The following is a 24173-nucleotide window of genomic DNA, read 5'->3' on the forward strand; positions in this document are numbered from 1 at the left end:
TACGTGTGTACTGTTCTCATGACCAGAATCAGCGCGCTACGCTAGCCAAAAGGCGAAAGGGAATACGCACTATTACTCTGCTTATCGGGGTTTTCTCCGTGTTCTGTTTGCCGTTTTTCACGTTTCATGTGGTGGACGCTGTCACGGAGGAAGCGCTAGAGAACAGGTTTTACGCTCTGAACATTGTTCAGTGGTTGTTATTTCTTAATTCCTCGCTGAACTGGGCATTGTACGGACTACTGAATCGGGAATTTCGATTAGCTTGCCTGCGCCTTATTACAAAAACTAAAGACAAACTTTTCACATCGTGTAAGCCAAACTCCACGTCTGTATTGCACTTACGCTGATTAAACTTTTGAAGCCTTTCATTTGGCATAGAATCTCATATAGAAATCACGATGATTATAAGTGAGAAAAAATATGCAATAAATGCAGCAAAAACAAAATAACAAAAATGAATGAGGTCATATATTATCTCATAAACTAGTCTTATCATTGTTTAAACAAAAAAAGGATTAAATGAGTGTTTGCCCAGCAGGTTCAACACGCGCTCCATTATTTTCCCTTTGACAGAATTGTCAGAGGTATCTCCACTTTCCTTGTCTCTAACCTGTCAAAAATCATCATTTATCGTTTATGAGGGTTTTTCAGAGAATACAACTCGATTTTATATATCTATGATGAGAAATCATCACGATCCACAATCTTCTTGTCTGTAAGTATTAAACAATTACTGGATGAGGTTTTAGTGATATAGGGAATAATCAAGACACGTGAGACAAGTGGAATCAGGCGAGGCCGAAGGCATTGAATCAGTAAAACACACGTTCTCGAAAACAAAATTTATTTCCGATTTGCACAAACGCTGCCTTTCTCACAACCATTGAATCTTCGCGCCCTAGGCCCAAGGTGCATTGCGCGCGTATAATTATTTATCTGCTACCTACCCAAACCTACCCAGCTAACTGATGAGTGAACCACAAATTGCGTGATTCTCCAAAAAAGTGCGCGCTCTTAGCCAATCAGAATCGACATAGTGAGCACAATATATAATAATGACTTTTATCGTTATGTTTTTCGCTAAGAAAGAAGTTTTCCTACCTAATCTAAATGTCTACTGCTATCTTCTCAACAACTTTGACTCTGTTAGCTGGTAAGTGTCCCTGTATAGAAAAGCACTGTGTAGTTCAGGCCCGTAGGGTGGATTTGAGTTCGGGAGGGATGGGAGTTGGGAGTCCAATAATAACTCTACCCCTCTCTCGTATGCAATCTGTTGCTAGAGTTTAGGCGTGAAATACTTCTTGTAGTCCAGTCCCCTCTGTGGAGTAGCTCTCATGACAGCGCCGATTTTAGTGTCGTCCTCGATCAGCCTGACCACGCCCTCTGCGATCAGTTCGGGACTAGTACACAAACAACGAACGGAATCTCAAAAAATAATATGACCAAATTATGACCTTTGAGGAGGGCGAATCAGCTAGGGACTAGTACACAAACAACGAACGGAATCTCAAAAAAATAATATGACCAAATTATGACCTTTGAGGAGGGCGAATCAGCTAGGGACTAGTACACAAACAACGAACGGAATCTCAAAAAAATAATATGACCAAATTATGACCTTTGAGGAGGGCGAATCAGCTAGGGACTAGGACATAAACAACGTACGGAGTCTCAAAAAATCATATGACCAAATTATGACCTTTGAGGAGGAGGGAAGCGAGTACAACAAAGATTTGATGAGAAGGCAAAAAATGGGATCTCTCTTCAAAGCACTAGCAGTGTTATAGAAAGAAAATAAGGTCAAATCTGTGATATAGCCTGTAGCATTCCTATAGCCCGTGCTTCTGGGCGACTGGTTGTACCTTAGTAACCCCATAGCTTGTATTTTAGCGATCCGACTCTTCTGAAGAAAGGTCAAATTACTGGTGTCTTGATGTATAGCTGTGCGCACCATCGCGGTGTCGGTGAAGGACGGACAGATGCAGTTAACACGCACGCATTCGGTAGCCCACAATGACTGAAAGATTACAAAAACCTAAATGTTATGACTAGAAAGACAACAGACAAGTAGTGTGGGATAACTAAGGGGTCTGCACAGGCGTAGAGGATTAAATTTTTACCACTTCTGGCAATGAGGTTTACACAGCCACCCTTCCCCTCCCTGGCAGCGAGGGATACACAGCCCCCCTCCCCTCCCTGGCAGCAAGGGATACACAGCCCCCCTTCCCCTCCCTGGCAGCAAGGGATACACAGTCCCCCCCCTTCCCCTCCCTAGCCACGAGGGGTACATAGTTTCCCTTACCTACATTGTCATCCTAGATACCCAGTCCCCCTTCCCCTCCTTCTCCTCCATGGCGGTCTTACGGTAAACATAATTCTTCGTTGTCACCGCTTCACAGCCTAACGTAAACCCGTAAAGCCGTGAAACAATTTAAATTTAGGGGTCTTCCATTTTTAAGGGGGTGGGGGAGTTTTTCGTTGAGCAGTATTTTATTTCACGGCGTGCTGGCATGCAGGATATTGTTTTTCGTGGAAACAAACGATGCCTGAAGGGGATTCACCAATATTTTTCCTATGTTAATTTTTTTGTCCCCATTTTTACTGCTGTTTTATCGTCCACACCGCTATACGCACCGTTAAGGTTCTTGTTAGCCCAACCACCGCATGCTTACTGGCGGTGTACACGGGGCTTGCAGGGGCCGGCACCAAACCTGAAGATTTAAGCTAATCAAATCCCATTTTTCACATTTTCAACAGCTTATTTTTACTTAAGATAATCTGCTCATGGCGCCATCCGCGACATCACAGCGTCAAGTTGTCGATCAAAATTTAGTCGCGCTTTTATTTTATGATACAACAGAAAGGAGAAACTACTTCCCTCGTATGTTGCAAAATATCGCTAACAAATCTAATATTAAACTTTGGCTTTTCTTATGTATACTTGAGGTAATTGAAGAGGCAATGGGTAATGCACTGACCTATCACAGACTAAAAACAACAATATAGGAGGGCATAATACGAACAGGTGTTTTGTCACCTGCTCACTTGCAGTTGCATTATTTTAAAAGGTCACCTCTCTGGTTCAAGTCGGTGTACTTACCACTTAAAGTAACCGAAAATCAAGATGAAAAGCATGGATCTTTCTGTGGGCACAACACAAGCACTTCTATCTAACGTGACAGCCACGCAAAGACCAGCGGGTAGAGAAAGCACAGCGCATTGGGAATTTCTTGCATTTGGTCAAACACTGATCTATACCTTCATGCTAATAGCAAGCGTAGGAGATTTAGTCATGCTTGCGACTTTTATTTCCAAAAATTCGCTACAAACTCGACCGAACTGCTTTTTCGTGAGCCTGATATCTTCAGATTTCCTAATGGCTGTGTTTGTTATGCCGCTAGAAGCTGTTCATTTGAGCGTTCTCCCTGACTGGCCGTTTCCCGTCGCTCTGTGTGACATATGGAACTCTGTGCTAATCACTCTTGGTACATCTCTTCTACTTAACATCGCGGCTATGAGTTTGGACAAATTGCTCGCTATCTCCCGTCCTCTACACTACTCACTACACATCTCGAGCAAAGTCCTCCTCAGCTTAGCTACTCTGTGGGTATATTCCATCACCAGCGGTGTGTTAATGTATTTCGTTTGGGAGCAGCCAGACTCGGAATGCAAGGTGCTCTCAATCCCGCTCATCTACTCCGCGCCCCTCATGCTCTTTAACCTAGTAATGCCTTACACCATATGCGTGATAACCAACCTTAAAATCCTACAGGCTTGTAAGAAGCAGACTCTACGAACTCAACACTCGACACATACTCGCAAGCAGAGACTCGAGGAGATAGCTAGAAGGCGGAAAGGGGTTCGCACGATCGGGCTACTTCTCGGAGTCTTTTCGCTCTTCTGTTTGCCGTTTTTCACGTTTCATGTTCTGGACGCTATAACCGAAGAGCGTATGAAAAACAGATTTTACGCGAGGAATGTTGTCCAGTGGTTGGCGTTTTTGAATCCAGCTTTGAATTGGGCGTTGTATGGACTCTTGAATCGCGAATTTCGTAAAGCTTTTATTCGCACTATTACTATAGCTAAAAATAAGCTACTTCATCGACATATTTCCAACGAGGTTCAGCCGTTTGAGCCGAGTAGAGCGATATGTGATATCAGGACTACGCAGCAAGGGATTTGTGAAGATCCACGTTCTTGATTTCCTCGAAACACCTTTTCTTTAATACACTGTTTTTTTAAGAACGTCTAATTTTCAGCTGAGGTTGGGCCGTCCTTATTTTTGAAACATATAAAAAAGGTAGCAAATCGTCTTTTTATTCGGGGAATAAAGGCAAATCACTCAAGGAATATACCTGTATAATGTATTCAAGAGAAGTATTTTAGTGAATATTTCTTACTGCCTGTTGAGAATTCAAGTGAAAAAAAAAACATCTCTAGGATCAGTTCGAGTGGAAAGCGACGATCAATTGGGACAAGATTATTTCACAAAATTGTTGGTAAAAATTCAGAGGAAGTCTTTAATTAGAAGTTCTGCATTTGTGAATGATTAAAAGCATTGTGTGGAAATACGAACTGGATTTCACTGAATGGTCATTGCGAACAGAATCTTCACGAACATCAGCGAAACCCTCAGAAGCAACTGTTTAAGAAGAAAGGTAAACAAAGTTGGAAATTATATTGAGGAAAAAAATAAATAAGTAAGCTTAAGTATGTAATAAAACTTACTGTCTGAATATAAATATTGAAACTCATTCTTGCAGAAAAGTGGCAACAAATTGTAAACAACAACCTTTTTGTTGTTGATTTTCTCGGAAATTATTTTGTAACGACCGCGGTCATTACAGGAGTATCCGGACTGCTCAACAGCCAATCAGCGTGCGCCATTCCACCGGGAGTGGCTGTTGCCATATAATAAAAGCATATAATACCAAATGAATTATTAGGAAGTGAATTACACATATGATCAATATGGCAATATTAAGGTTGTTACTATGAACACAATTTTATTCTGCATTTTAGAACGCATCAGAACTAAAAAAGATAAAAAAAATCTGATCCTCGGCATGTTCTTAACATGTTCTTAAAATATGGTGAAATCTCAGGCTGGATGTTCTTATAAAAAAGGCTCTTATAAAAAAAAGGGTAACAGAATTCGACAAATATACGTAGTCGACTTTATTGCAATTGAGAGACGTTTCAAACGATGAATGAGTTAACGCATTACGCTTAGGCAAACGTTCTGTGTGCGTGGCAGGCTCCTCCTTAGGTATCTCGAGTGTTTTGGGCCTTTAATTGGGCAAGGGGCTTTTTTCCGATTTGGAGCTGCCTGTGGCGTGATCAAGAAAGAGTCCCACCTCTCCTCTTCCGGCTTCCGATTCCTATTCAACTCACCACCAGTCCCCTCTCTTCCATGAATAGTACCACAGGAAACCCCATTCATAAAAAAATACTGAAAAGTAAAAACAAACTCGAGATTTCTGTGTAGGAAGCTATGTGTGTGGAAGAGAACCTGTCACCCATTTGTACAAATTCACCACAAAGAAAGCCAGAAGAGGTAGAGCAGTTTGAACCGAAAAGGTGTATTACTAAAAATCTGGCAGAACTTAAAAACATATAGATCTATAAATTCCTACTATTTGTTTACTTTTTGCCTAACCTACCAACACAGTCTTTTTTTATAAGAACCTTTTTTATAAGATTGTCCAGCCTGAGATTTCACCGAATTTTAAAAACATGCTAAGAACAGGCTGAGGCTCAGATGGCTGAAAAAAAGTCCTGATGCGTTCTAAAATGCAGAATCAAATTGTGCTCATAATAACCACTTTGTTATTGCTATTGATCATTAGTGTAATGCTCTTCCTAATAATTAATTGGGTATTATATTCATATATACACTAAAATTAAAGAACATCATTAAGAGCCTTAAAATTATCCGAAAATAAGAACGGCCCAGCCTCAACTGAAAATTAGACGTTCTCATAAAAAACTGTATGCACAAAACCACGCATTCATAATAATCGAAAAAAAGTAGTTACTTGTGCATCCTCACATGTGCCAGGTGTGCAGATTATTAGAGCTAGATGTGGTGTCATTGTTACCCAACAGCTTTGTGAAGAAAGCCAACAACAAAGGGTACGAAACATATTACGTTCACTATATAAGTGACATCAGGTATTAGCAGGTATCCAGTATTCATGTATTGCTTGGTACGATAAAGACATTCTGACTCTTGTTACAAAACAGTGCAACACCCTTTACCTTAGCTTCCTTGACAATTTGTGAAGCAATTACAAATACGAGAATAGTGCGATCTGATTTACATGAAATTGACTAATAGGCACATGCCTAGACACCCCTCCCCCTCCCCCTCCCTCCCCTCCCCCTCCCTCCCCTCCCCCTCCCTCCCCTCACCTCCCCCTCCCCCTCCTGACTAGCCAAACAGTATGCAGTATGGCAAAGAGATGCTCTAGTGCACATCAAAATTGTGCACACATTGTCCACAATCCACACCCAGAAATAGCGCAACTTTTATAACTTGGACAATTTTGTCATGTTCTAAAACACCTTAGTCAGTCTTTGCCACACTTTGCCTGGGTTGCCATGGTAGTTGCCTTCCACGTTTTTCCACCGGATGCTAGCAAGGCATCAAGATGTAAATGGGACACAAGCTTGGCTTACATAATGAGCCTGAATATGCTGTACCTGCTAGTGACGCTACATTGACAATGGTCCCTCCATGACCCTTCGCACCTGAGACCCCCATATGATCAAGGCCCAGAAGTGTCCCAAGGATGACCCCCTTCTGTAAGCAGGGATATTAACATAGTATTAGTTGTGGAAAAGGGTAATTGCAATGAGGGAGCAGATGTGTACCTAAGAAGGGTGTCCAGGAAGGGTGTCTGAAGGATCGTCAAATACTTTTCTTTTTTGACTGGGTGCCCCACCCCTCCCAAATAATAATCTTTAGATATTGACATTCAGAAATGTTTTTCTTACTAACAAGTGTAGTTAGCATCTAAGCATAGCAAGCATAAATGGTCATTTGTTAACATGGAAAAGTGATGGGCAGTATTGTACAAATATATACATTATTACATTCAAAGATGGTCACAGTGAATCAACCGCATCAATTTAATGATCTTGTTTCTCTTTGGTGTGTTTCTCTTTGTTTCTCTGAGGTTTATTACTTTTAATTAAAGCTGCATTGTCACCAGTTTACTTCCGGTCGATTACGAAACAATCTCCAATGATTTTTAACGGAAAACGCGAAAAAATATTTCAAAATTTTGAAAGCACGAATGTGTGTTTATTGGAAGTTTCTTTGAGGATGTGATTGATAATTTAGAGCGGATGGCCTGTTTAATACCTCAGATTTTAATAGATTCTTTTGTCTTTTAACGGTTGAGGTTTCCGTTGGACCTCTGGAAGTAAACTGGTGACAACTGGTGGCGGCTTTAAGTTTGTATCTTCAATAATTCAAGGCCTGTACATTTTTTTGAGAGGATGGGAGTAAAGCAGTATTAACCACTTACCACATTAATGTCAATAATTGTTTTCCAAGCACCAGATCTCAGAAGATCATTTTCCCTGACTGCAATCCCGGCATTGTTGCACAGGATGTCAAGCCTGCCAAACACATCTTTTGTCCTTTGGAATGCAGCTGGTTGAGATAACATTTAACCAATCTTAGTCAGATGTCCCTAACCACCTAAAAATAGCTGAAAGGGGGACCTGAGACAACTTTTTTTTTCTATTTTCTAGTAATTAAAAGAGAAAATGAAAGGGGCAATGTTGGGGTGGATCTGAGTTTTAAGTAGGCAGGGTGAGAGTACTAATTTGTAAAGTAATAATGTAAAGAACTTGCCATCACCTAAAGGGTGAGTAGAGAATCCCAAAAAAACATCAGAGCAAGTTTAAATATGGTTGTGAAAAGAAAGAAAAAAAATATGTCACTTCCCAATAAGATAATGAAAACTTGGTTCCTTAGAGAGCTAAGGAAAATAGATAAAAGTCAAAACCGTCTGTGAGCCAGAGGACAAGCAATCACTGCAGCTCCCCCTCCCCCCTCCATTATAGGATTATTAGTTTGGATACAATGCTTTTTTAACCACACCTTATTTTCCATTCATCTATATTTGCCTTAATTTCTTTGCATCTAGAAGCATGTCTTACCTTCCATCTGTGGTTGTGAAGTGACATCACACTTGATAAACAACACACGGTGCTTGCTATAATTCTCTGAGAGTAACTTTAGGGTTTCGTTTCCTGTCTTTTCATTGATGTCAAGCATACAAACCTATATAACAGACAGAAAGTTATAAAGCTTACTAAAAGGGCCCTTGAATAGATCCCCTCTAATTTAGAAGTGTTCTCAGTATTAGGTGCTCACGTTGCAAATTCTATAAGGGCTTGACAGCTTGCCTTAGATAAACAAGTTATACTTCCTCCAAACCAATCAGTTTCTCGCTTATTCATTGTTCAAGTCATCAGTCTGGTACCCTTTTTATCATTTCTGACATTAAATGGGGCTGCATATAAGACTACAGGCCAACAGGTAAAAACATTTCTCTATAATAGCTAAAAACTTTGATGCGCAGAATGGTTCATGGACAGAAACTAGGCCAGAATAGCCAAAGGTCTCCAGCATCTTCTACTACAAGCATGCCTCCCCCCCTCCCCCCCCCCCCCCCCCCCGCCTCTCCCCACCGCTTCCGCTCTGTATGATGTCCAAGTCCCCCCAAAGTGGGATATTTCCTGGGTAGGGTGTGTTCTGGCAATCTGCTGCTGTCTGCCAAATGGAGCCAGTTGCATTTAGCTTTGGGTTGGCTAAAAAATGGTGTCTAAAATAATGTAACGATAAAACAAAAGCGAACAATTGCGATGTTGTCTTTGTTTGACGCCTTACACTCTTCTTACACTCGACCCAACGAGCATGTTTCTCGCACAAACCTTCCCATCGCGATCAAGCAAAGCTTTGCTTATCGCAAGACCAATTCCTTGCACACCACCAGTCACGATCGCTACAGTTCCTTCGATCTTCATTCTGTCTTCATTTTCATTTGTAGATCCCTTATCACCTCTTAGCAGACATCATCCGCTTCAGTCAGCGGTTACGGTATAGAAAAAGCAGGAAACCCGTCAATCTTGGGTCAGTGTCACCAGCGGGGGGAGGGGGGGGGGGGGTGGAGTCGATGACGGCGTGGTCAACAGAAATTCTCACCCCTAAGAGATGGCAAATTGGGTGTGTTAGAAGGCATTTCTAGGCCATGTAGAATCTATCGGAAGATTTCACCACATTGGATTGGTTTGGATTGATGTAACACAGACGAAGAACAAGAAAACAATAGAACAACGAGGGCAATCTAGCCAATCCTGTTAGGGCTTACGAGCGGACTTCTACACTGGTGGAATTTCTAACCCTAAGAGTAAGGAATAGCAAATGTAATAACGAGCACTCTTTACGGTGTCGTGCTGTAGGGGATTGGGCACTTCGATTAGGCCAAAAAATATATCCTTCATATTTTGTTAACCGGGATATGGCCTGAATGTCACTGTTTCAAATTCAAATTGTGGAAAGTGGCGAAGCAGACAACACCCCCTCCCACTGCATGCCAAATTATTGTGTGTTTGGGGAGGTACTGACTTAGGCATGTCTATGAAGGGGTGGCGGGGATGGCCTTAATCACCACCAAGCCAGGAGTGTTGATTTTGATCTCATTTTTCAGGGGTGTAAATAATATTTTCAAAAATATGAAATACTCATTATTGATAAAACCTAAATAGAAAACAGCATCACTATCTTCTCCCCAACTGAAAAAAAAAAACAAACATCGCAGCCCTCACCCCCCCCCCCCCCCCCCGGTTAAATAATGACCCTTCTCTTATCACGCAAACGGAAGGTACAATACAGCGAAACAGGAATTAAAAAATTCTGCTTTGAAAGCACTTTTTTCCCTGAAAAGAAACATCGGCGAAAATTTCTGCTCAGATATGTCACTTACTATCCGCCTGTTTGATTCATTTGTGAAACCAGCTTTACTATATGGAAGCGAGCTTTGGGCCCTAGAGGGGAAATATAACGAGATGCGTGATCCTATTGAACAGGTCCAAATAAAATTCTGTAAAATGCTACTGGGAGTTGGCAAGAGGGCAGCCAACAGTGCCTGTAGGGCAGAATTGGGACGATTCCCCCTACGAATTGAAACCATAAAAAACACAACAAAGTATTGGTTAAGACTTATTCACCAAAGTGATAGTAGAAAGACCAAAAACACGTACAAAGAGGGTCTCTTGAGATCTGTATCTTGGCCTAGCCTCGTCAAAGAAACCTTATTCGCAAACGGGTTTGGATGGCTTTGGGATTCACAAGAAAATATAGATGCGCAAGCAACCCAAAATATTATTTCTGCCTTTGAAATGCGCCTCAAAGATATTGAAACGCAAACTTTCTATGGCACGATTCATGATGACAGCAACAGAAGAAACAATTCAAAGAATAAATTAAGAACATTCCGTCTTTTTAAATCAAACTATAAGCTAGAGGATTATCTGCTGGAATGTAAAATCATAAAACACCGTGTTGCTTTAACTAAATTACGAATAAGTGAACATCATCAACTGGAGATAGAGAAAGGGCGATACAAACGGCCCTTTCTCCGAGCAGAAAAGAGATTTTGCCCCGGGAAGGTAGAAAATGAAAAGCACTTTTTAATCGATTGCAAACTGTACGGAAAAGAAAAGAACGAATTATTGCAAGAACTAGATAAGCCCCATTTAAGTTTCATGGCGCTTATCAATCCGTCCAAGTCTAATGCTGCTCAAATAGCCAAATATACATCTTCACTTGTTTTGAAATGCGCAAAGCGGCTGTTCAGTCATGAAACACCTGTTTTCTGCCTGCATTTTCATTACTTCATCATTTATTGTTAATGTATTCAAATGCGCCAGAGTTGGTACACTGAAGGACAATAAATCATTCTGATTCTGGTTCTTATCATATAATAAGATGCCTTGGCCTAAAATGTTACTAAGGGAGCGGTCATTAATAACTGGGGGGGGGGGGGGGCAAACATGTAGGGGGGCTTCGTTTTGGGGGGCACGGATTAAGGGGGTCACATTTTTTGGGGCTGTCATAAAAGGGGGGGTCACACTATTTTGGGCATCGAATTTAAGTCTGGTTTTAATATAATACTGAGCAAGAGAGTTCATTGTTGAAATGAAAAGTTTATTTACTTCACAATGTTTCCTACTATTGTATATCTAGTTCCATAGTGTTCAGGTACCAATCTTGTCTTTAAAAACCTAGACTCAAATGTCTTTGTTAAAATTGTCTAGCAACACCAGTATTTGTTGTTTATCTCTGTGCCACTCTTAAACTAGCAAAAGTGAAGGTTCATACCTAAATTAAATATCTGATCTATATTTAAGTAAAGGTTATATTCAGCTAAACTCAGTATGTATATTAAGTCTCTGTGGTTTTACTGAATATAAAAATGTGGAGGTGGTGGTGGTGGTAGTTGGGGGGGGGGGGGGGTTGCAAATTTTTGGGCGTCCGGTCTAGGGGGGGTCACGATTTTTTGGGTTGGATTTGAGGGGGGAGGGGGGGGGAGGTGCACAAATTTAGAGCCAGGGTTTTGCAAAATTGCCGGCCCAGCCCCCACAGTAATTAATGACCGCTCCCTAATATCACTCAGTTCTAAAATTTAGCTGTAAAACTACCTTTAGCATCTTATTAACAACCTTGAAAACATGACAGACTCTTATTTGTTGCATATGCTTTCTTTATAATTCTCTCCTAATTAATCTCCTAATTCTCTTTCCACTAGTTTCTTCCATATTGTATAGCAGTAGAAAGAAGTCCTAAAGTTTTGCGGTAAAACTACCTATTGTCTCATTAACTGCCTTGATAACATGCTCATAAAGATTGGCTTTCATCTGTTGCATATGGTCTCTGTCATAATTCTCTCCCTCCACCATGTTTCGCCCATATTGTATAGCGGTAGAAAGAAGTTTATCAGGGGTACACATTCCTTCCACTAGTCCTACTTCAAATGCTTGTTCAGCTGTGAACTTCTTCCCCATTATGATGGAATCTAGGGCTACTCTGGGACTTGGCATTTTTGCTCTGGTGAAAGAAAAAAAAAATGAAAAAATACATTCATCAAATGCAAGAACAAAAAAGTCTGATCATCCATCTGCAGCTAACATATTCCCACAAACAATTCCCAAACTGAAAAAAACACACTCAATTTCATCTAGTTTAGAATTTTAACAAAACATGTTTTGTACCCTTTGATTGGTCACCACATCGCGACCACAATGACTTGGTTGAATGCCATCAAAGTGAAGGCCAATAAAAACAATTCAAGGCTCAGCCATAGTCTGCTCACACATGTCACTAAGAGCGGTCGTTAAGCTGGCTATTATGTTGCTTGAAATTCATGAGGATAAGGATGCGGATCACTCAAAATCACAGAAACAATGGCTAGAGGATGCTTTGAATAAAATATTCTACAGTCTGATTTGTTTAACATGCCATTAATGTAAAAAAAAATTTAGAATAAGAAGTTTATTTTTAGGCAAGAAATTGAGATCCAGGAGGATAAGTAATAGGATTAGTTTAAGGTTGTTGGATGTTACCTAAGAAATGCCCTGTATCCAGCCAAAAAGAACAACCTTAATCTGATCTCTGGCAAACAGAACCATCCTCTTGAGGTCTGCATGATTCGATAGTCATGAGCAAGGGCTAGCAAGGCGCCACCAGCATATGCATGACCTGTGAAAGACAAAAGCAACAGATAAGGGGACGGTATTTAAGTCTTAGATTGACAAGCACAGATAAGGGGGGATCGGGTGGACCAGAAGATATAAGACTTGGATTGACTAGCACAGATAAGGGGGGAAGATATAAGACTTGGATTGACTAGCACAGATAAGGGGGGAAGATATAAGACTTTGATTGACTAGCACAGATAAGGGGGGATGGGTGGACCGGAAGATATAAGACTTGGATTGACTAGCACAGATAAGGGGGAAAGATATAAGACTTGGATTGACTAGCACAGATAAGGGGGGATCGGGTGGACCGGAAGATATAAGACTTGGATTGACTAGCACAGATAAGGGGGGATTGGGTGGACCGGAAGATATAAGACTTGGATTGACTAGCACAGATAAGGGGGGATTGGGTAACCAGAAGATATAAGACTTGGATTGACTAGCACAGATAAGGGGGGATTGGGTGGACCGGAAGATATATGTCTTGGATTGACTAGCACAGATAAGGGGGGATTGGGTAACCAGAAGATATAAGACTTGGATTGACTAGCACAGATAAGGGGGGATTGGGTGGATCCAGAAGATATAAGACTTGGATTGACTAGCACAGATAAGGGGGGATTGGGTGGACCAGAAGATATAAGACTTGGATTGACTAGCACAGATAAGGGGGGAAGATATAAGACTTGGATTGACTAGCACAGATAAGGGGGGATTGGGTGGACCGGAAGATATAAGACTTGGATTGACTAGCACAGATAAGGGGGGAAGATATAAGACTTGGATTGACTAGCACAGATAAGGGGGGAAGATGTAAGACTTGGATTGACTAGCACAGATAAGGGGGGATTGGGTGGACCGGAAGATATAAGACTTGGATTGACTAGCACAGATAAAGGGGGATTGGGTAACCAGAAGACATAAGACTTGGATTGACTAGCACAGATAAGGGGGGATTGGGTAACCAGAAGATATAAGACTTGGATTGACTAGCACAGATAAGGGGGGATTGGGTAACCAGAAGATATAAGACTTGGATTGACTAGCACAGATAAGGGGGGAAGATATAAGACTTGGATTGACTAGCACAGATAAGGGGGGATTGGGTGGACCGGAAGATATAAGACTTGGATTGACTAGCACAGATAAGTAGGGATTGGGTGGACCAGAAGATATAAGACTTGGATTGACTAGCACAGATAAGGGGGGATCAGTGGACCAGAAGATGTAAGACTTGGATTGACTAGCACAGATAAGGGGGATTTGATGGACCGGAAAATATGTCTTGGATTGACTAGCACAGATAAGGGGGGATTGGGTGGACCGGAAGATATATGTCTTGGATTGACTAGCACAGATAAGGGGGGATTGGGTAACCAGAAGATATAAGACTTGGATTGACTAGCACAGATAAGGGGGGATTGGGTGGACCGGAAGATATAAGACTTGGATTGACTAGCACAGATAAGGGGGGATTGGGTGGACCGGAAGATATAAGACTTGGATTGACTAGCACAGATAAGGGGGAAAGATATAAGACTTGGATTGACTAGCACAGATAAGGGGGGATTGGGTAACCAGAAGATATAAGACTTGGATTGACTAGCACGGATAAGGGGGGATTGGGTGGACCGGAAGATATAAGACTTGGATTGACTAGCACAGATAAGGGGGAAAGATATAAGACTTGGATTGACTAGCACAGATAAGGGGGGATTGGGTAACCAGAAGATATAAGACTTGGATTGACTAGCACGGATAAGGGGGGATTGGGTGGACCGGAAGATATAAGACTTGCATTGACTAGCACAGATAAGGAGGGATTGGGTGGACCGGAAGATATAAGACTTGGATTGACTAGCACAGATAAGGGGGGATTGGGTGGACCGGAAGATATAAGACTTGGATTGACTAGCACAGATAAGGGGGGATTGGGTGGACCGGAAGATATAAGACTTGCATTGACTAGCACAGATAAGGGGGGATTGGGTGGACCGGAAGATATAAGACTTGGATTGACTAGCACAGATAAGGGGGGATTGGGTGGACCGGAAGATATAAGACTTGGATTGACTAGCACAGATAAGGGGGGATTGGGTAACCAGAAGATATAAGACTTGGATTGACTAGCACAGATAAGGGGGGATTGGGTGGACCAGAAGATATAAGACTTGGATTGACTAGCACAGATAAGGGGGGATTGGGTGGACCGGAAGATATAAGACTTGGATTGACTAGCACAGATAAGGGGGGATTGGGTGGACCGGAAGATATAAGACTTGGATTGACTAGCACAGATAAGGGGGGATTGGGTAACCAGAAGATATAAGACTTGGATTGACTAGCACAGATAAGGGGGGATTGGGTGGACCGGAAGATATAAGACTTGGATTGACTAGCACAGATAAGGGGGGATTGGGTGGATCCAGAAGATATAAGACTTGGATTGACTAGCACAGATAAGGGGGGATTGGGTGGACCGCAAGATATAAGACTTGGATTGACTAGCACAGATAAGGGGGGATCAGTGGACCAGAAGATATAAGACTTGGATTGACTAGCACAGATAAGGGGGGATTGGGTGGACCGGAAGATATAAGACTTGGATTGACTAGCACAGATAAGGGGTGATTGGGTGGACCAGAAGATATAAGACTTGGATTGACTAGCACAGATAAGGGGGGATTGGGTGAACCAGAAGATATAAGACTTGGATTGACTAGCACAGATAAGGGGGGATTGGGTGGACCGGAAGATATAAGACTTGGATTGACTAGCACAGATAAGGGGGGATTGGCTAACCAGAAGATATAAGACTTGGATTGACTAGCACAGATAAGGGGGGATTGGGTGGACCAGAAGATATAAGACTTGGATTGACTAGCACAGATAAGGGGGGATTGGGTGGACCGGAAGATATAAGACTTGGATTGACTAGCACAGATAAGGGGGGATTGGGTGGACCGGAAGATATAAGACTTGGATTGACTAGCACAGATAAGGGGGGATTGGGTGGACCGGAAGATATAAGACTTGGATTGACTAGCACAGATAAGGGGGGATTAGGTGGACCAGAAGATATATGTCTTGGATTGACTAGCACAGATAAGGGGGGATTGGGTGGACCGGAAGATATAAGACTTGGATTGACTAGCACAGATAAGGGGGGATTGGGTGGACCGGAAGATATAAGACTTGGATTGACTAGCACAGATAAGGGGGGATTGGGTGGACCGGAAGATATAAGACTTGGATTGACTAGCACAGATAAGGGGGGATTGGCTAACCAGAAGATATAAGACTTGGATTGACTAGCACAGATAAGGGGGGATTGGGTGGACCAGAAGATATAAGACTTGGATTGACTAGCACAGATAAGGGGGGATTGGGTGGACCGGAAGATATAAGACTTGGATTGACTAGCACAGATAAGGGGGGATTGGGTGGACCAGAAGATATAAGACTTGGATTGACTAGCACAGATAAGGGGGGATTGGGTGGACCGGAAGATATAAGACTTGGATTGACTAGCACAGATAAGGGGGGATTGGGTGGACCGGAAGATATAAGACTTGGATTGACTAGCACAGATAAGGGGGGATTGGGTGGACCGGAAGATATAAGACTTGGATTGACTAGCACAGATAAGGGGTGATTGGGTGGACCAGAAGATATAAGACTTGGATTGACTAGCACAGATAAGGGGGGATTGGGTGAACCAGAAGATATAAGACTTGGATTGACTAGCACAGATAAGGGGGGATTGGGTGGACCGGAAGATATAAGACTTGGATTGACTAGCACAGATAAGGGGGGATTGGCTAACCAGAAGATATAAGACTTGGATTGACTAGCACAGATAAGGGGGGATTGGGTGGACCAGAAGATATAAGACTTGGATTGACTAGCACAGATAAGGGGGGATTGGGTGGACCGGAAGATATAAGACTTGGATTGACTAGCACAGATAAGGGGGGATTGGGTGGACCGGAAGATATAAGACTTGGATTGACTAGCACAGATAAGGGGGGATTGGGTGGACCGGAAGATATAAGACTTGGATTGACTAGCACAGATAAGGGGGGATTAGGTGGACCAGAAGATATATGTCTTGGATTGACTAGCACAGATAAGGGGGGATTGGGTGGACCGGAAGATATAAGACTTGGATTGACTAGCACAGATAAGGGGGGATTGGGTGGACCGGAAGATATAAGACTTGGATTGACTAGCACAGATAAGGGGGGATTGGGTGGACCGGAAGATATAAGACTTGGATTGACTAGCACAGATAAGGGGGGATTGGCTAACCAGAAGATATAAGACTTGGATTGACTAGCACAGATAAGGGGGGATTGGGTGGACCAGAAGATATAAGACTTGGATTGACTAGCACAGATAAGGGGGGATTGGGTGGACCGGAAGATATAAGACTTGGATTGACTAGCACAGATAAGGGGGGATTGGGTGGACCAGAAGATATAAGACTTGGATTGACTAGCACAGATAAGGGGGGATTGGGTGGACCGGAAGATATAAGACTTGGATTGACTAGCACAGATAAGGGGGGATTGGGTGGACCGGAAGATATAAGACTTGGATTGACTAGCACAGATAAGGGGGGATTGGGTGGACCGGAAGATATAAGACTTGGATTGACTAGCACAGATAAGGGGGGATTAGGTGGACCAGAAGATATATGTCTTGGATTGACTAGCACAGATAAGGGGGGATTGGGTGGACCGGAAGATATAAGACTTGGATTGACTAGCACAGATAAGGGGGGATTAGGTGGACCAGAAGATATAAGACTTGGATTGACTAGCACAGATAAGGGGGGATTGGGTAACCAGAAGATATAAGACTTGGATTGACTAGCACAGATAAGGGGGGATTGGGTAACCAGAAGATATAAGACTTGGATTGACTAGCACAGATAAGGGGGGATTGGGTGGACCGGAAGATATAAGACTTGGATTGACTAGCACAGATAAGGGGGGATTGGGTGGACCGGGGGATATAAGACTTGGATTGACTAGCACAGATAAGGGGGGATTGGGTAACCAGAAGATATAAGACTTGGATTGACTAGCACAGATAAGGGGGGATTGGGTAACCAGAAGATATAAGACTTGGATTGACTAGCACAGATAAGGGGGGATTGGGTGGACCAGAAGATATAAGACTTGGATTGACTAGCACAGATAAGGAGGGATTGGGTGGACCAGAAGATATAAGACTTGGATTGACTAGCACAGATAAGGGGGGATTGGGTAACCAGAAGATATAAGACTTGGATTGACTAGCACAGATAAGGGGGGATTGGGTAACCAGAAGATATAAGACTTGGATTGACTAGCACAGATAAGGGGGGATTGGGTAACCAGAAGATATAAGACTTGGATTGACTAGCACAGATAAGGGGGGATTGGGTAACCAGAAGATATAAGACTTGGATTGACTAGCACAGATAAGGGGGGATCAGTGGACCAGAAGATGTAAGACTTGGATTGACTAGCACAGATAAGGGGGGATTGGGTGGACCAGAAGATATAAGACTTGGATTGACTAGCACAGATAAGGGGGGATTGGGTGGACTGGAAGATATAAGACTTGGATTGACTAGCACAGATAAGGGGGGATTGGGTAACCAGAAGATATAAGACTTGGATTGACTAGCACAGATAAGGGGGGATTGGGTGGATCAGAAGATATAAGACTTGGATTGACTAGCACAGATAAGGGGGGATTGGGTAACCAGAAGATATAAGACTTGGATTGACTAGCACAGATAAGGGGGGATTGGGTGGACCAGAAGATATAAGACTTGGATTGACTAGCACAGATAAGGGGGGATTGGGTAACCAGAAGATATAAGACTTGGATTGACTAGCACAGATAAGGGGGGATTGGGTAACCAGAAGATATAAGACTTGAATTGACTAGCACAGATAAGGAGGGATTGGGTGGACTGGAAGATATAAGACTTGGATTGACTAGCACAGATAAGGGGGGATTGGGTAACCAGAAGATATAAGACTTGGATTGACTAGCACAGATAAGGGGGGATTGGGTAACCAGAAGATATAAGACTTGAATTGACTAGCACAGATAAGGGGGGATTGGGTGGATCCAGAAGATATAAGACTTGGATTGACTAGCACAGATAAGGGGGGATTGGGTAACCAGAAGATATAAGACTTGGATTAACTAGCACAGATAAGGGGGGATTGGGTAACCAGAAGATATAAGACTTGAATTGACTAGCACAGATAAGGGGGGATTTGATGGACCAGAAGATATAAGACTTGGATTGACTAGCACAGATAAGGGGGGATTGGGTGGACCGGAAGATATAAGACTTGAATTGACTAGCACAGATAAGGGGGGATTGGGTGGATCAGAAGATATAAGACTTGGATTGACTAGCACAGATAAGGGGGAAAGATATAAGACTTGGATTGACTAGCACAGATAAGGGGGGATTGGGTGGACCGGAAGATATATGTCTTGGATTGACTAGCACAGATAAGGGGGGATTGGGTGGACCGGAAGATATAAGACTTGGATTGACTAGCACAGATAAGGGGGATCAGTGGACCAGAAGATGTAAGACTTGGATTGACTAGCACAGATAAGGGGGATTTGATGGACCGGAAAATATGTCTTGGATTGACTAGCACAGATAAGGGGGGATTGGGTAACCAGAAGATATAAGACTTGGATTGACTAGCACAGATAAGGGGGGATTGGGTGGACCGGAAGATATAAGACTTGGATTGACTAGCACAGATAAGGGGGGATCAGTGGACCAGAAGATATAAGACTTGGATTGACTAGCACGGATAAGGGGGGATTGGGTGGACCGGAAGATATAAGACTTGGATTGACTAGCACAGATAAGGGGGGATTGGGTAACCAGAAGATATAAGACTTGGATTGACTAGCACAGATAAGGGGGAAAGATATAAGACTTGGATTGACTAGCACAGATAAGGGGGGATCGGGTGGACCGGAAGATATAAGACTTGGATTGACTAGCACGGATAAGGGGGGATTGGGTGGACCGGAAGATATAAGACTTGGATTGACTAGCACCGATAAGGGGGGATTGGGTGGACCAGAAGATATAAGACTTGGATTGACTAGCACAGATAAGGGGGGATTGGGTAACCAGAAGATATAAGACTTGGATTGACTAGCACAGATAAGGGGGGATTGGGTGGACCAGAAGATGTAAGACTTGGATTGACTAGCACAGATAAGGGGGGATTGGGTAACCAGAAGATATAAGACTTGGATTGACTAGCACAGATAAGGGGGGATTGGGTGGACCGGAAGATATATGACTTTGATTGACTAGCACAGATAAGGGGGGATTGGGTGGACCGGAAGATATAAGACTTGGATTGACTAGCACGGATAAGGGGGGATTGGGTGGACCGGAAGATATAAGACTTGGATTGACTAGCACAGATAAGGGGGGATTGGGTAACCAGAAGATATAAGACTTGGATTGACTAGCACAGATAAGGGGGGATTGGGTAACCAGAAGATATAAGACTTGGATTGACTAGCACAGATAAGGGGGGATTGGGTGGACCGGAAGATATAAGACTTGGATTGACTAGCACAGATAAGGGGGGATTGGGTAACCAGAAGATATAAGACTTGGATTGACTAGCACAGATAAGGGGGGATTTGATGGACCAGAAGATATAAGACTTGGATTGACTAGCACAGATAAGGGGGGATTGGGTGGACCAGAAGATATAAGACTTGGATTGACTAGCACAGATAAGGGGGGATTTGATGGACCAGAAGATATAAGACTTGGATTGACTAGCACAGATAAGGGGGGATTTGATGGACCAGAAGATATAAGACTTGGATTGACTAGCACAGATAAGGGGGGATTGGGTGGACCGGAAGATATAAGACTTGGATTGACTAGCACAGATAAGGGGGGATTGGGTGGACCGGAAGATATAAGACTTGGATTGACTAGCACAGATAAGGAGGGATTGGGTGGACCGGAAGATATAAGACTTGGATTGACTAGCACAGATAAGGGGGGATTGGGTAACCAGAAGATATAAGACTTGGATTGACTAGCACAGATAAGGGGGGATTGGGTAACCAGAAGATATAAGACTTGGATTGACTAGCACAGATAAGGAGGGATTGGGTGGACCGGAAGATATAAGACTTGGATTGACTAGCACAGATAAGGGGGGATTGGGTGGATCAGAAGATATAAGACTTGGATTGACTAGCACAGATAAGGGGGGATTGGGTGGACCGGAAGATATAAGACTTGGATTGACTAGCACAGATAAGGGGGGATTGGGTAACCAGAAGATATAAGACTTGGATTGACTAGCACAGATAAGGGGGGATTGGGTGGACCGGAAGATATAAGACTTGGATTGACTAGCACAGATAAGGGGGGATTGGGTGGACCGGAAGATATAAGACTTGGATTGACTAGCACAGATAAGGGGGGATTGGGTAACCAGAAGATATAAGACTTGGATTGACTAGCACAGATAAGGGGGGATTGGGTGGACCGGAAGATATATGTCTTGGATTGACTAGCACAGATAAGGAGGGATTGGGTAACCAGAAGATGTAAGACTTGGATTGACTAGCACAGATAAGGGGGGATTGGGTGGACCGGAAGATATAAGACTTGGATTGACTAGCACAGATAAGGGGGGATTGGGTGGATCCAGAAGATATAAGACTTGGATTGACTAGCACAGATAAGGGGGGATTGGGTGGACCGGAAGATATAAGACTTGGATTGACTAGCACAGATAAGGGGGGATTGGGTAACCAGAAGATGTAAGACTTGGATTGACTAGCACAGATAAGGGGGGATTGGGTGGACCGGAAGATATAAGACTTGGATTGACTAGCACAGATAAGGGGGGATTGGGTAACCAGAAGACATAAGACTTGGATTGACTAGCACAGATAAGGGGGGATTTGATGGACCGGAAAATATGTCTTGGATTGACTAGCACAGATAAGGGGGGATTGGGTAACCAGAAGATGTAAGACTTGGATTGACTAGCACAGATAAGGGGGGATTGGGTAACCAGAAGATATAAGACTTGGATTGACTAGCACAGATAAGGGGGGATTGGGTAACCAGAAGATGTAAGACTTGGATTGACTAGCACAGATAAGGGGGGATTGGGTAACCAGAAGATATAAGACTTGGATTGACTAGCACAGATAAGGGGGGATTGGGTGGACCGGAAGATATAAGACTTGGATTGACTAGCACGGATAAGGGGGGATCAGTGGACCGGAAGATATAAGACTTGGATTGACTAGCACGGATAAGGGGGGATTGGGTAACCAGAAGATATAAGACTTGGATTGACTAGCACAGATAAGGGGGGATTGGGTGGACCGGAAGATATAAGACTTGGATTGACTAGCACAGATAAGGGGGGATTGGGTGGACCGGAAGATATAAGACTTGAATTGACTAGCACAGATAAGGGGGGATTGGGTGGATCCAGAAGATATAAGACTTGGATTTGACATAGGCAGGGAAGAAAGGGTTGGGCTGGACCAAGAAATACAAGTCCAGGATTGACTCAGAACTCTCAGGCATCTGACTCTTCTGTGTATGGCTTGAATTTGACACTCAAAGTCTCAAGTGATTGCTTAAAGTCAACATTGATATTCCTCCAGATAATTTGGGTATTCCCATGCATAGCCTGCACCCCGGAAAAGGGGTCTTTTCCTGTTAATAAGAAATATGATATCTACTATGTGTGTGTTCCTCAACTCCCCCTCCCCCAAGTGCTTGGTATGTCCTTACCGTTGATAGCAGCTATAGTAGGTAAAGGAAATGTCAGCAGTTTCATCAGGAGGCGATGATGTTCAGGTACAACTTTGTTGTCCTCCACAGATTCGGACAACAATCTCTCGATAACGAACCCATTCGAGAAATACTTCCCAGAACCCACGGTTATAAGAAACTTGACTCGTTGATTGCTTAGAGAAAAATAAGTTTTGTATCAAAATCTATGAACATCTGAAGGGGCAATAAGTTGATCGAGACATCAAAGCCCTTCTTCGCTCACCTTATAATCTCGTCTAGAACTTCATTTAGTCTGTTAACTGACTCAATAGTGAATCTATTCTCTCCATTATTCATTCGTAAAATAGCATAGTCTTCCACAAATTCAGCAAAAATACGAGATCTCATATCATCCTCCATCTTTCTATTACTTGTGTCATATTTGACTGGCTCCCTGTGTTGACCCAAGAAGTCGACCGCTGCCCAAAATACTTCTCTCCAGTTTTATTAGGGAGTTTTCTTTCACACCAAGGGGGGGGGGGGGGGGGGGGGGGGGGGGGGGGGAGGGGGAAGGGGAGTTTTTAACCCCCCCTCAATTAACAAAAAAGTCTTTATATCTGGAAATTGAAGTTGCCTTCCTTGACCAAGTTGATGATACAGTCCAGTTTATCATTATTTCAACTTTTGTTAGGCCCTTATATTTTCATTTTTTTTATTTTTGCATGTAAAATCGTAGGGTTGCGTTTTTTCAAAATCACTTCACCCACCCCCCCCCCCCCCCACCCCACCCCCAATGTGAAGGAGTATACATTTGGGTTTTTTGGATTTGCAGGCTCCGCCACTTTTTAGGAGCCCCCCCCCCCCCTTTTGGTGGTTAAAAATTTTCGGAGCCGCACTTCAATATCTAACCCCCCCCCCCACCCCCCCCCTCGGTGTATTTAATGAACACTCCCTTACTGGCTTGTTCGCTTCCTTTTTTCCTTTTTTTCTCATTATATAGTTCTCACATCCTCACCCATTTCCCAAGCATTTATTTCTAGATTGATGGTTTCGCGCGTTTACTTGATGATGACATCATAGAACACTCAACACGACAAGACCAGTGACAGTGCCGAGGTGTGAGGTGGTTACATACATGTACTCTCGTGTCATAGGAGGCGGAGAAAAGGAGCCGTCCAGACACGACAAGACCAGTGACAGTGCCGAGGTGTGAGGTGGTTACATACATGTACTGTGGTGTCATAGGAGACGGAGAAAAGGAGCCGTCCAGACACGACAAGACCAGTGACAGTGCCGAGGTGTGAGGTGGTTACATACATGTACTGTGGTGTCATAGGAGGCGGAGAAAAGGGTCCGTCCAGACATGACGAGACCAGTGACAGTGCCGAAGTGTGAGGTGGTTACATACATGTACTGTGGTGTCATAGGAGGCGGAGAAAAGGAGCCGTCCAGACACGACAAGACCAGTGACAGTGCCTAAGTGTGAGGTGGTTACATACATGTACTGTGGTGTCATAGGAGGCGGAGAAAAGGAGCCGTCCAGACATGACGAGACCAGTGACAGTGCCGA

At 43.2% G+C, this 24173-nt stretch overlaps 2 protein-coding genes across 3 annotated transcripts; both read right to left on the minus strand.

Annotated features, from left to right (window-relative positions):
- Positions 1-827: 827 nt before the first annotated feature.
- On the minus strand, positions 828-9126 carry LOC5508553 (15-hydroxyprostaglandin dehydrogenase [NAD(+)]). The gene is made up of 7 exons (XM_001629100.3): positions 8953-9126; positions 8176-8299; positions 7536-7663; positions 6706-6805; positions 2635-2711; positions 1863-2017; positions 828-1400 (listed from the first exon to the last, which is right to left on the minus strand). The coding sequence occupies exons 1-7, from the start codon at positions 9043-9045 to the stop codon at positions 1277-1279; spliced, it is 801 nt and encodes a 266-aa protein (XP_001629150.1). The 5' UTR covers positions 9046-9126; the 3' UTR covers positions 828-1276.
- A 2080-nt stretch (positions 9127-11206) lies between these two features.
- On the minus strand, positions 11207-23069 carry LOC5508572 (enoyl-CoA delta isomerase 1, peroxisomal). 2 transcript variants are annotated; one of them, XM_032377321.2, is made up of 4 exons: positions 22887-23069; positions 22622-22797; positions 12679-12778; positions 11207-12127 (listed from the first exon to the last, which is right to left on the minus strand). In XM_032377321.2, exons 1-4 carry the CDS (start codon positions 23021-23023, stop codon positions 11863-11865), a joined length of 678 nt encoding a protein of 225 aa, XP_032233212.1. In that variant the 5' UTR covers positions 23024-23069; the 3' UTR covers positions 11207-11862. The 2 variants fall into 2 exon arrangements, with proteins under 2 accessions (XP_032233212.1, XP_001629151.1); XM_001629101.3 differs by having other exon boundaries at positions 12643-12778.
- Positions 23070-24173: the final 1104 nt, after the last annotated feature.

Source organism: Nematostella vectensis, chromosome 13 (assembly GCF_932526225.1).
Source record: "Nematostella vectensis chromosome 13, jaNemVect1.1, whole genome shotgun sequence".
NCBI lineage: Eukaryota > Metazoa > Cnidaria > Anthozoa > Actiniaria > Edwardsiidae > Nematostella > Nematostella vectensis.

Excerpts from the sequence above, each read along its gene's own strand:
- LOC5508553 (XM_001629100.3), bottom strand. The coding sequence starts at position 9,045 with ATGAAGATCGAAGGAACTGTAGCGATCGTGACTGGTGGTGTGCAAGGA. Across the intron at positions 7,664-8,175 it reads TTCACAACCACAGATGGAAG|CTGCATTCCAAAGGACAAAA; the intron begins GTAAGACATGCT and ends TATCTCAACCAG. Across the intron at positions 2,018-2,634 it reads GGCTAACAAGAACCTTAACG|TCATTGTGGGCTACCGAATG; the intron begins GTGCGTATAGCG and ends GTAATCTTTCAG.
- LOC5508572 (XM_001629101.3), bottom strand. The coding sequence starts at position 23,023 with ATGGAGGATGATATGAGATCTCGTATTTTTGCTGAATTTGTGGAAGAC. Across the intron at positions 12,779-22,621 it reads TACTATAGCTGCTATCAACG|GTCATGCATATGCTGGTGGC; the intron begins GTAAGGACATAC and ends TGTCTTTCACAG. Across the intron at positions 12,128-12,642 it reads GGATACAGGGCATTTCTTAG|AGCAAAAATGCCAAGTCCCA; the intron begins GTAACATCCAAC and ends TTCTTTCACCAG.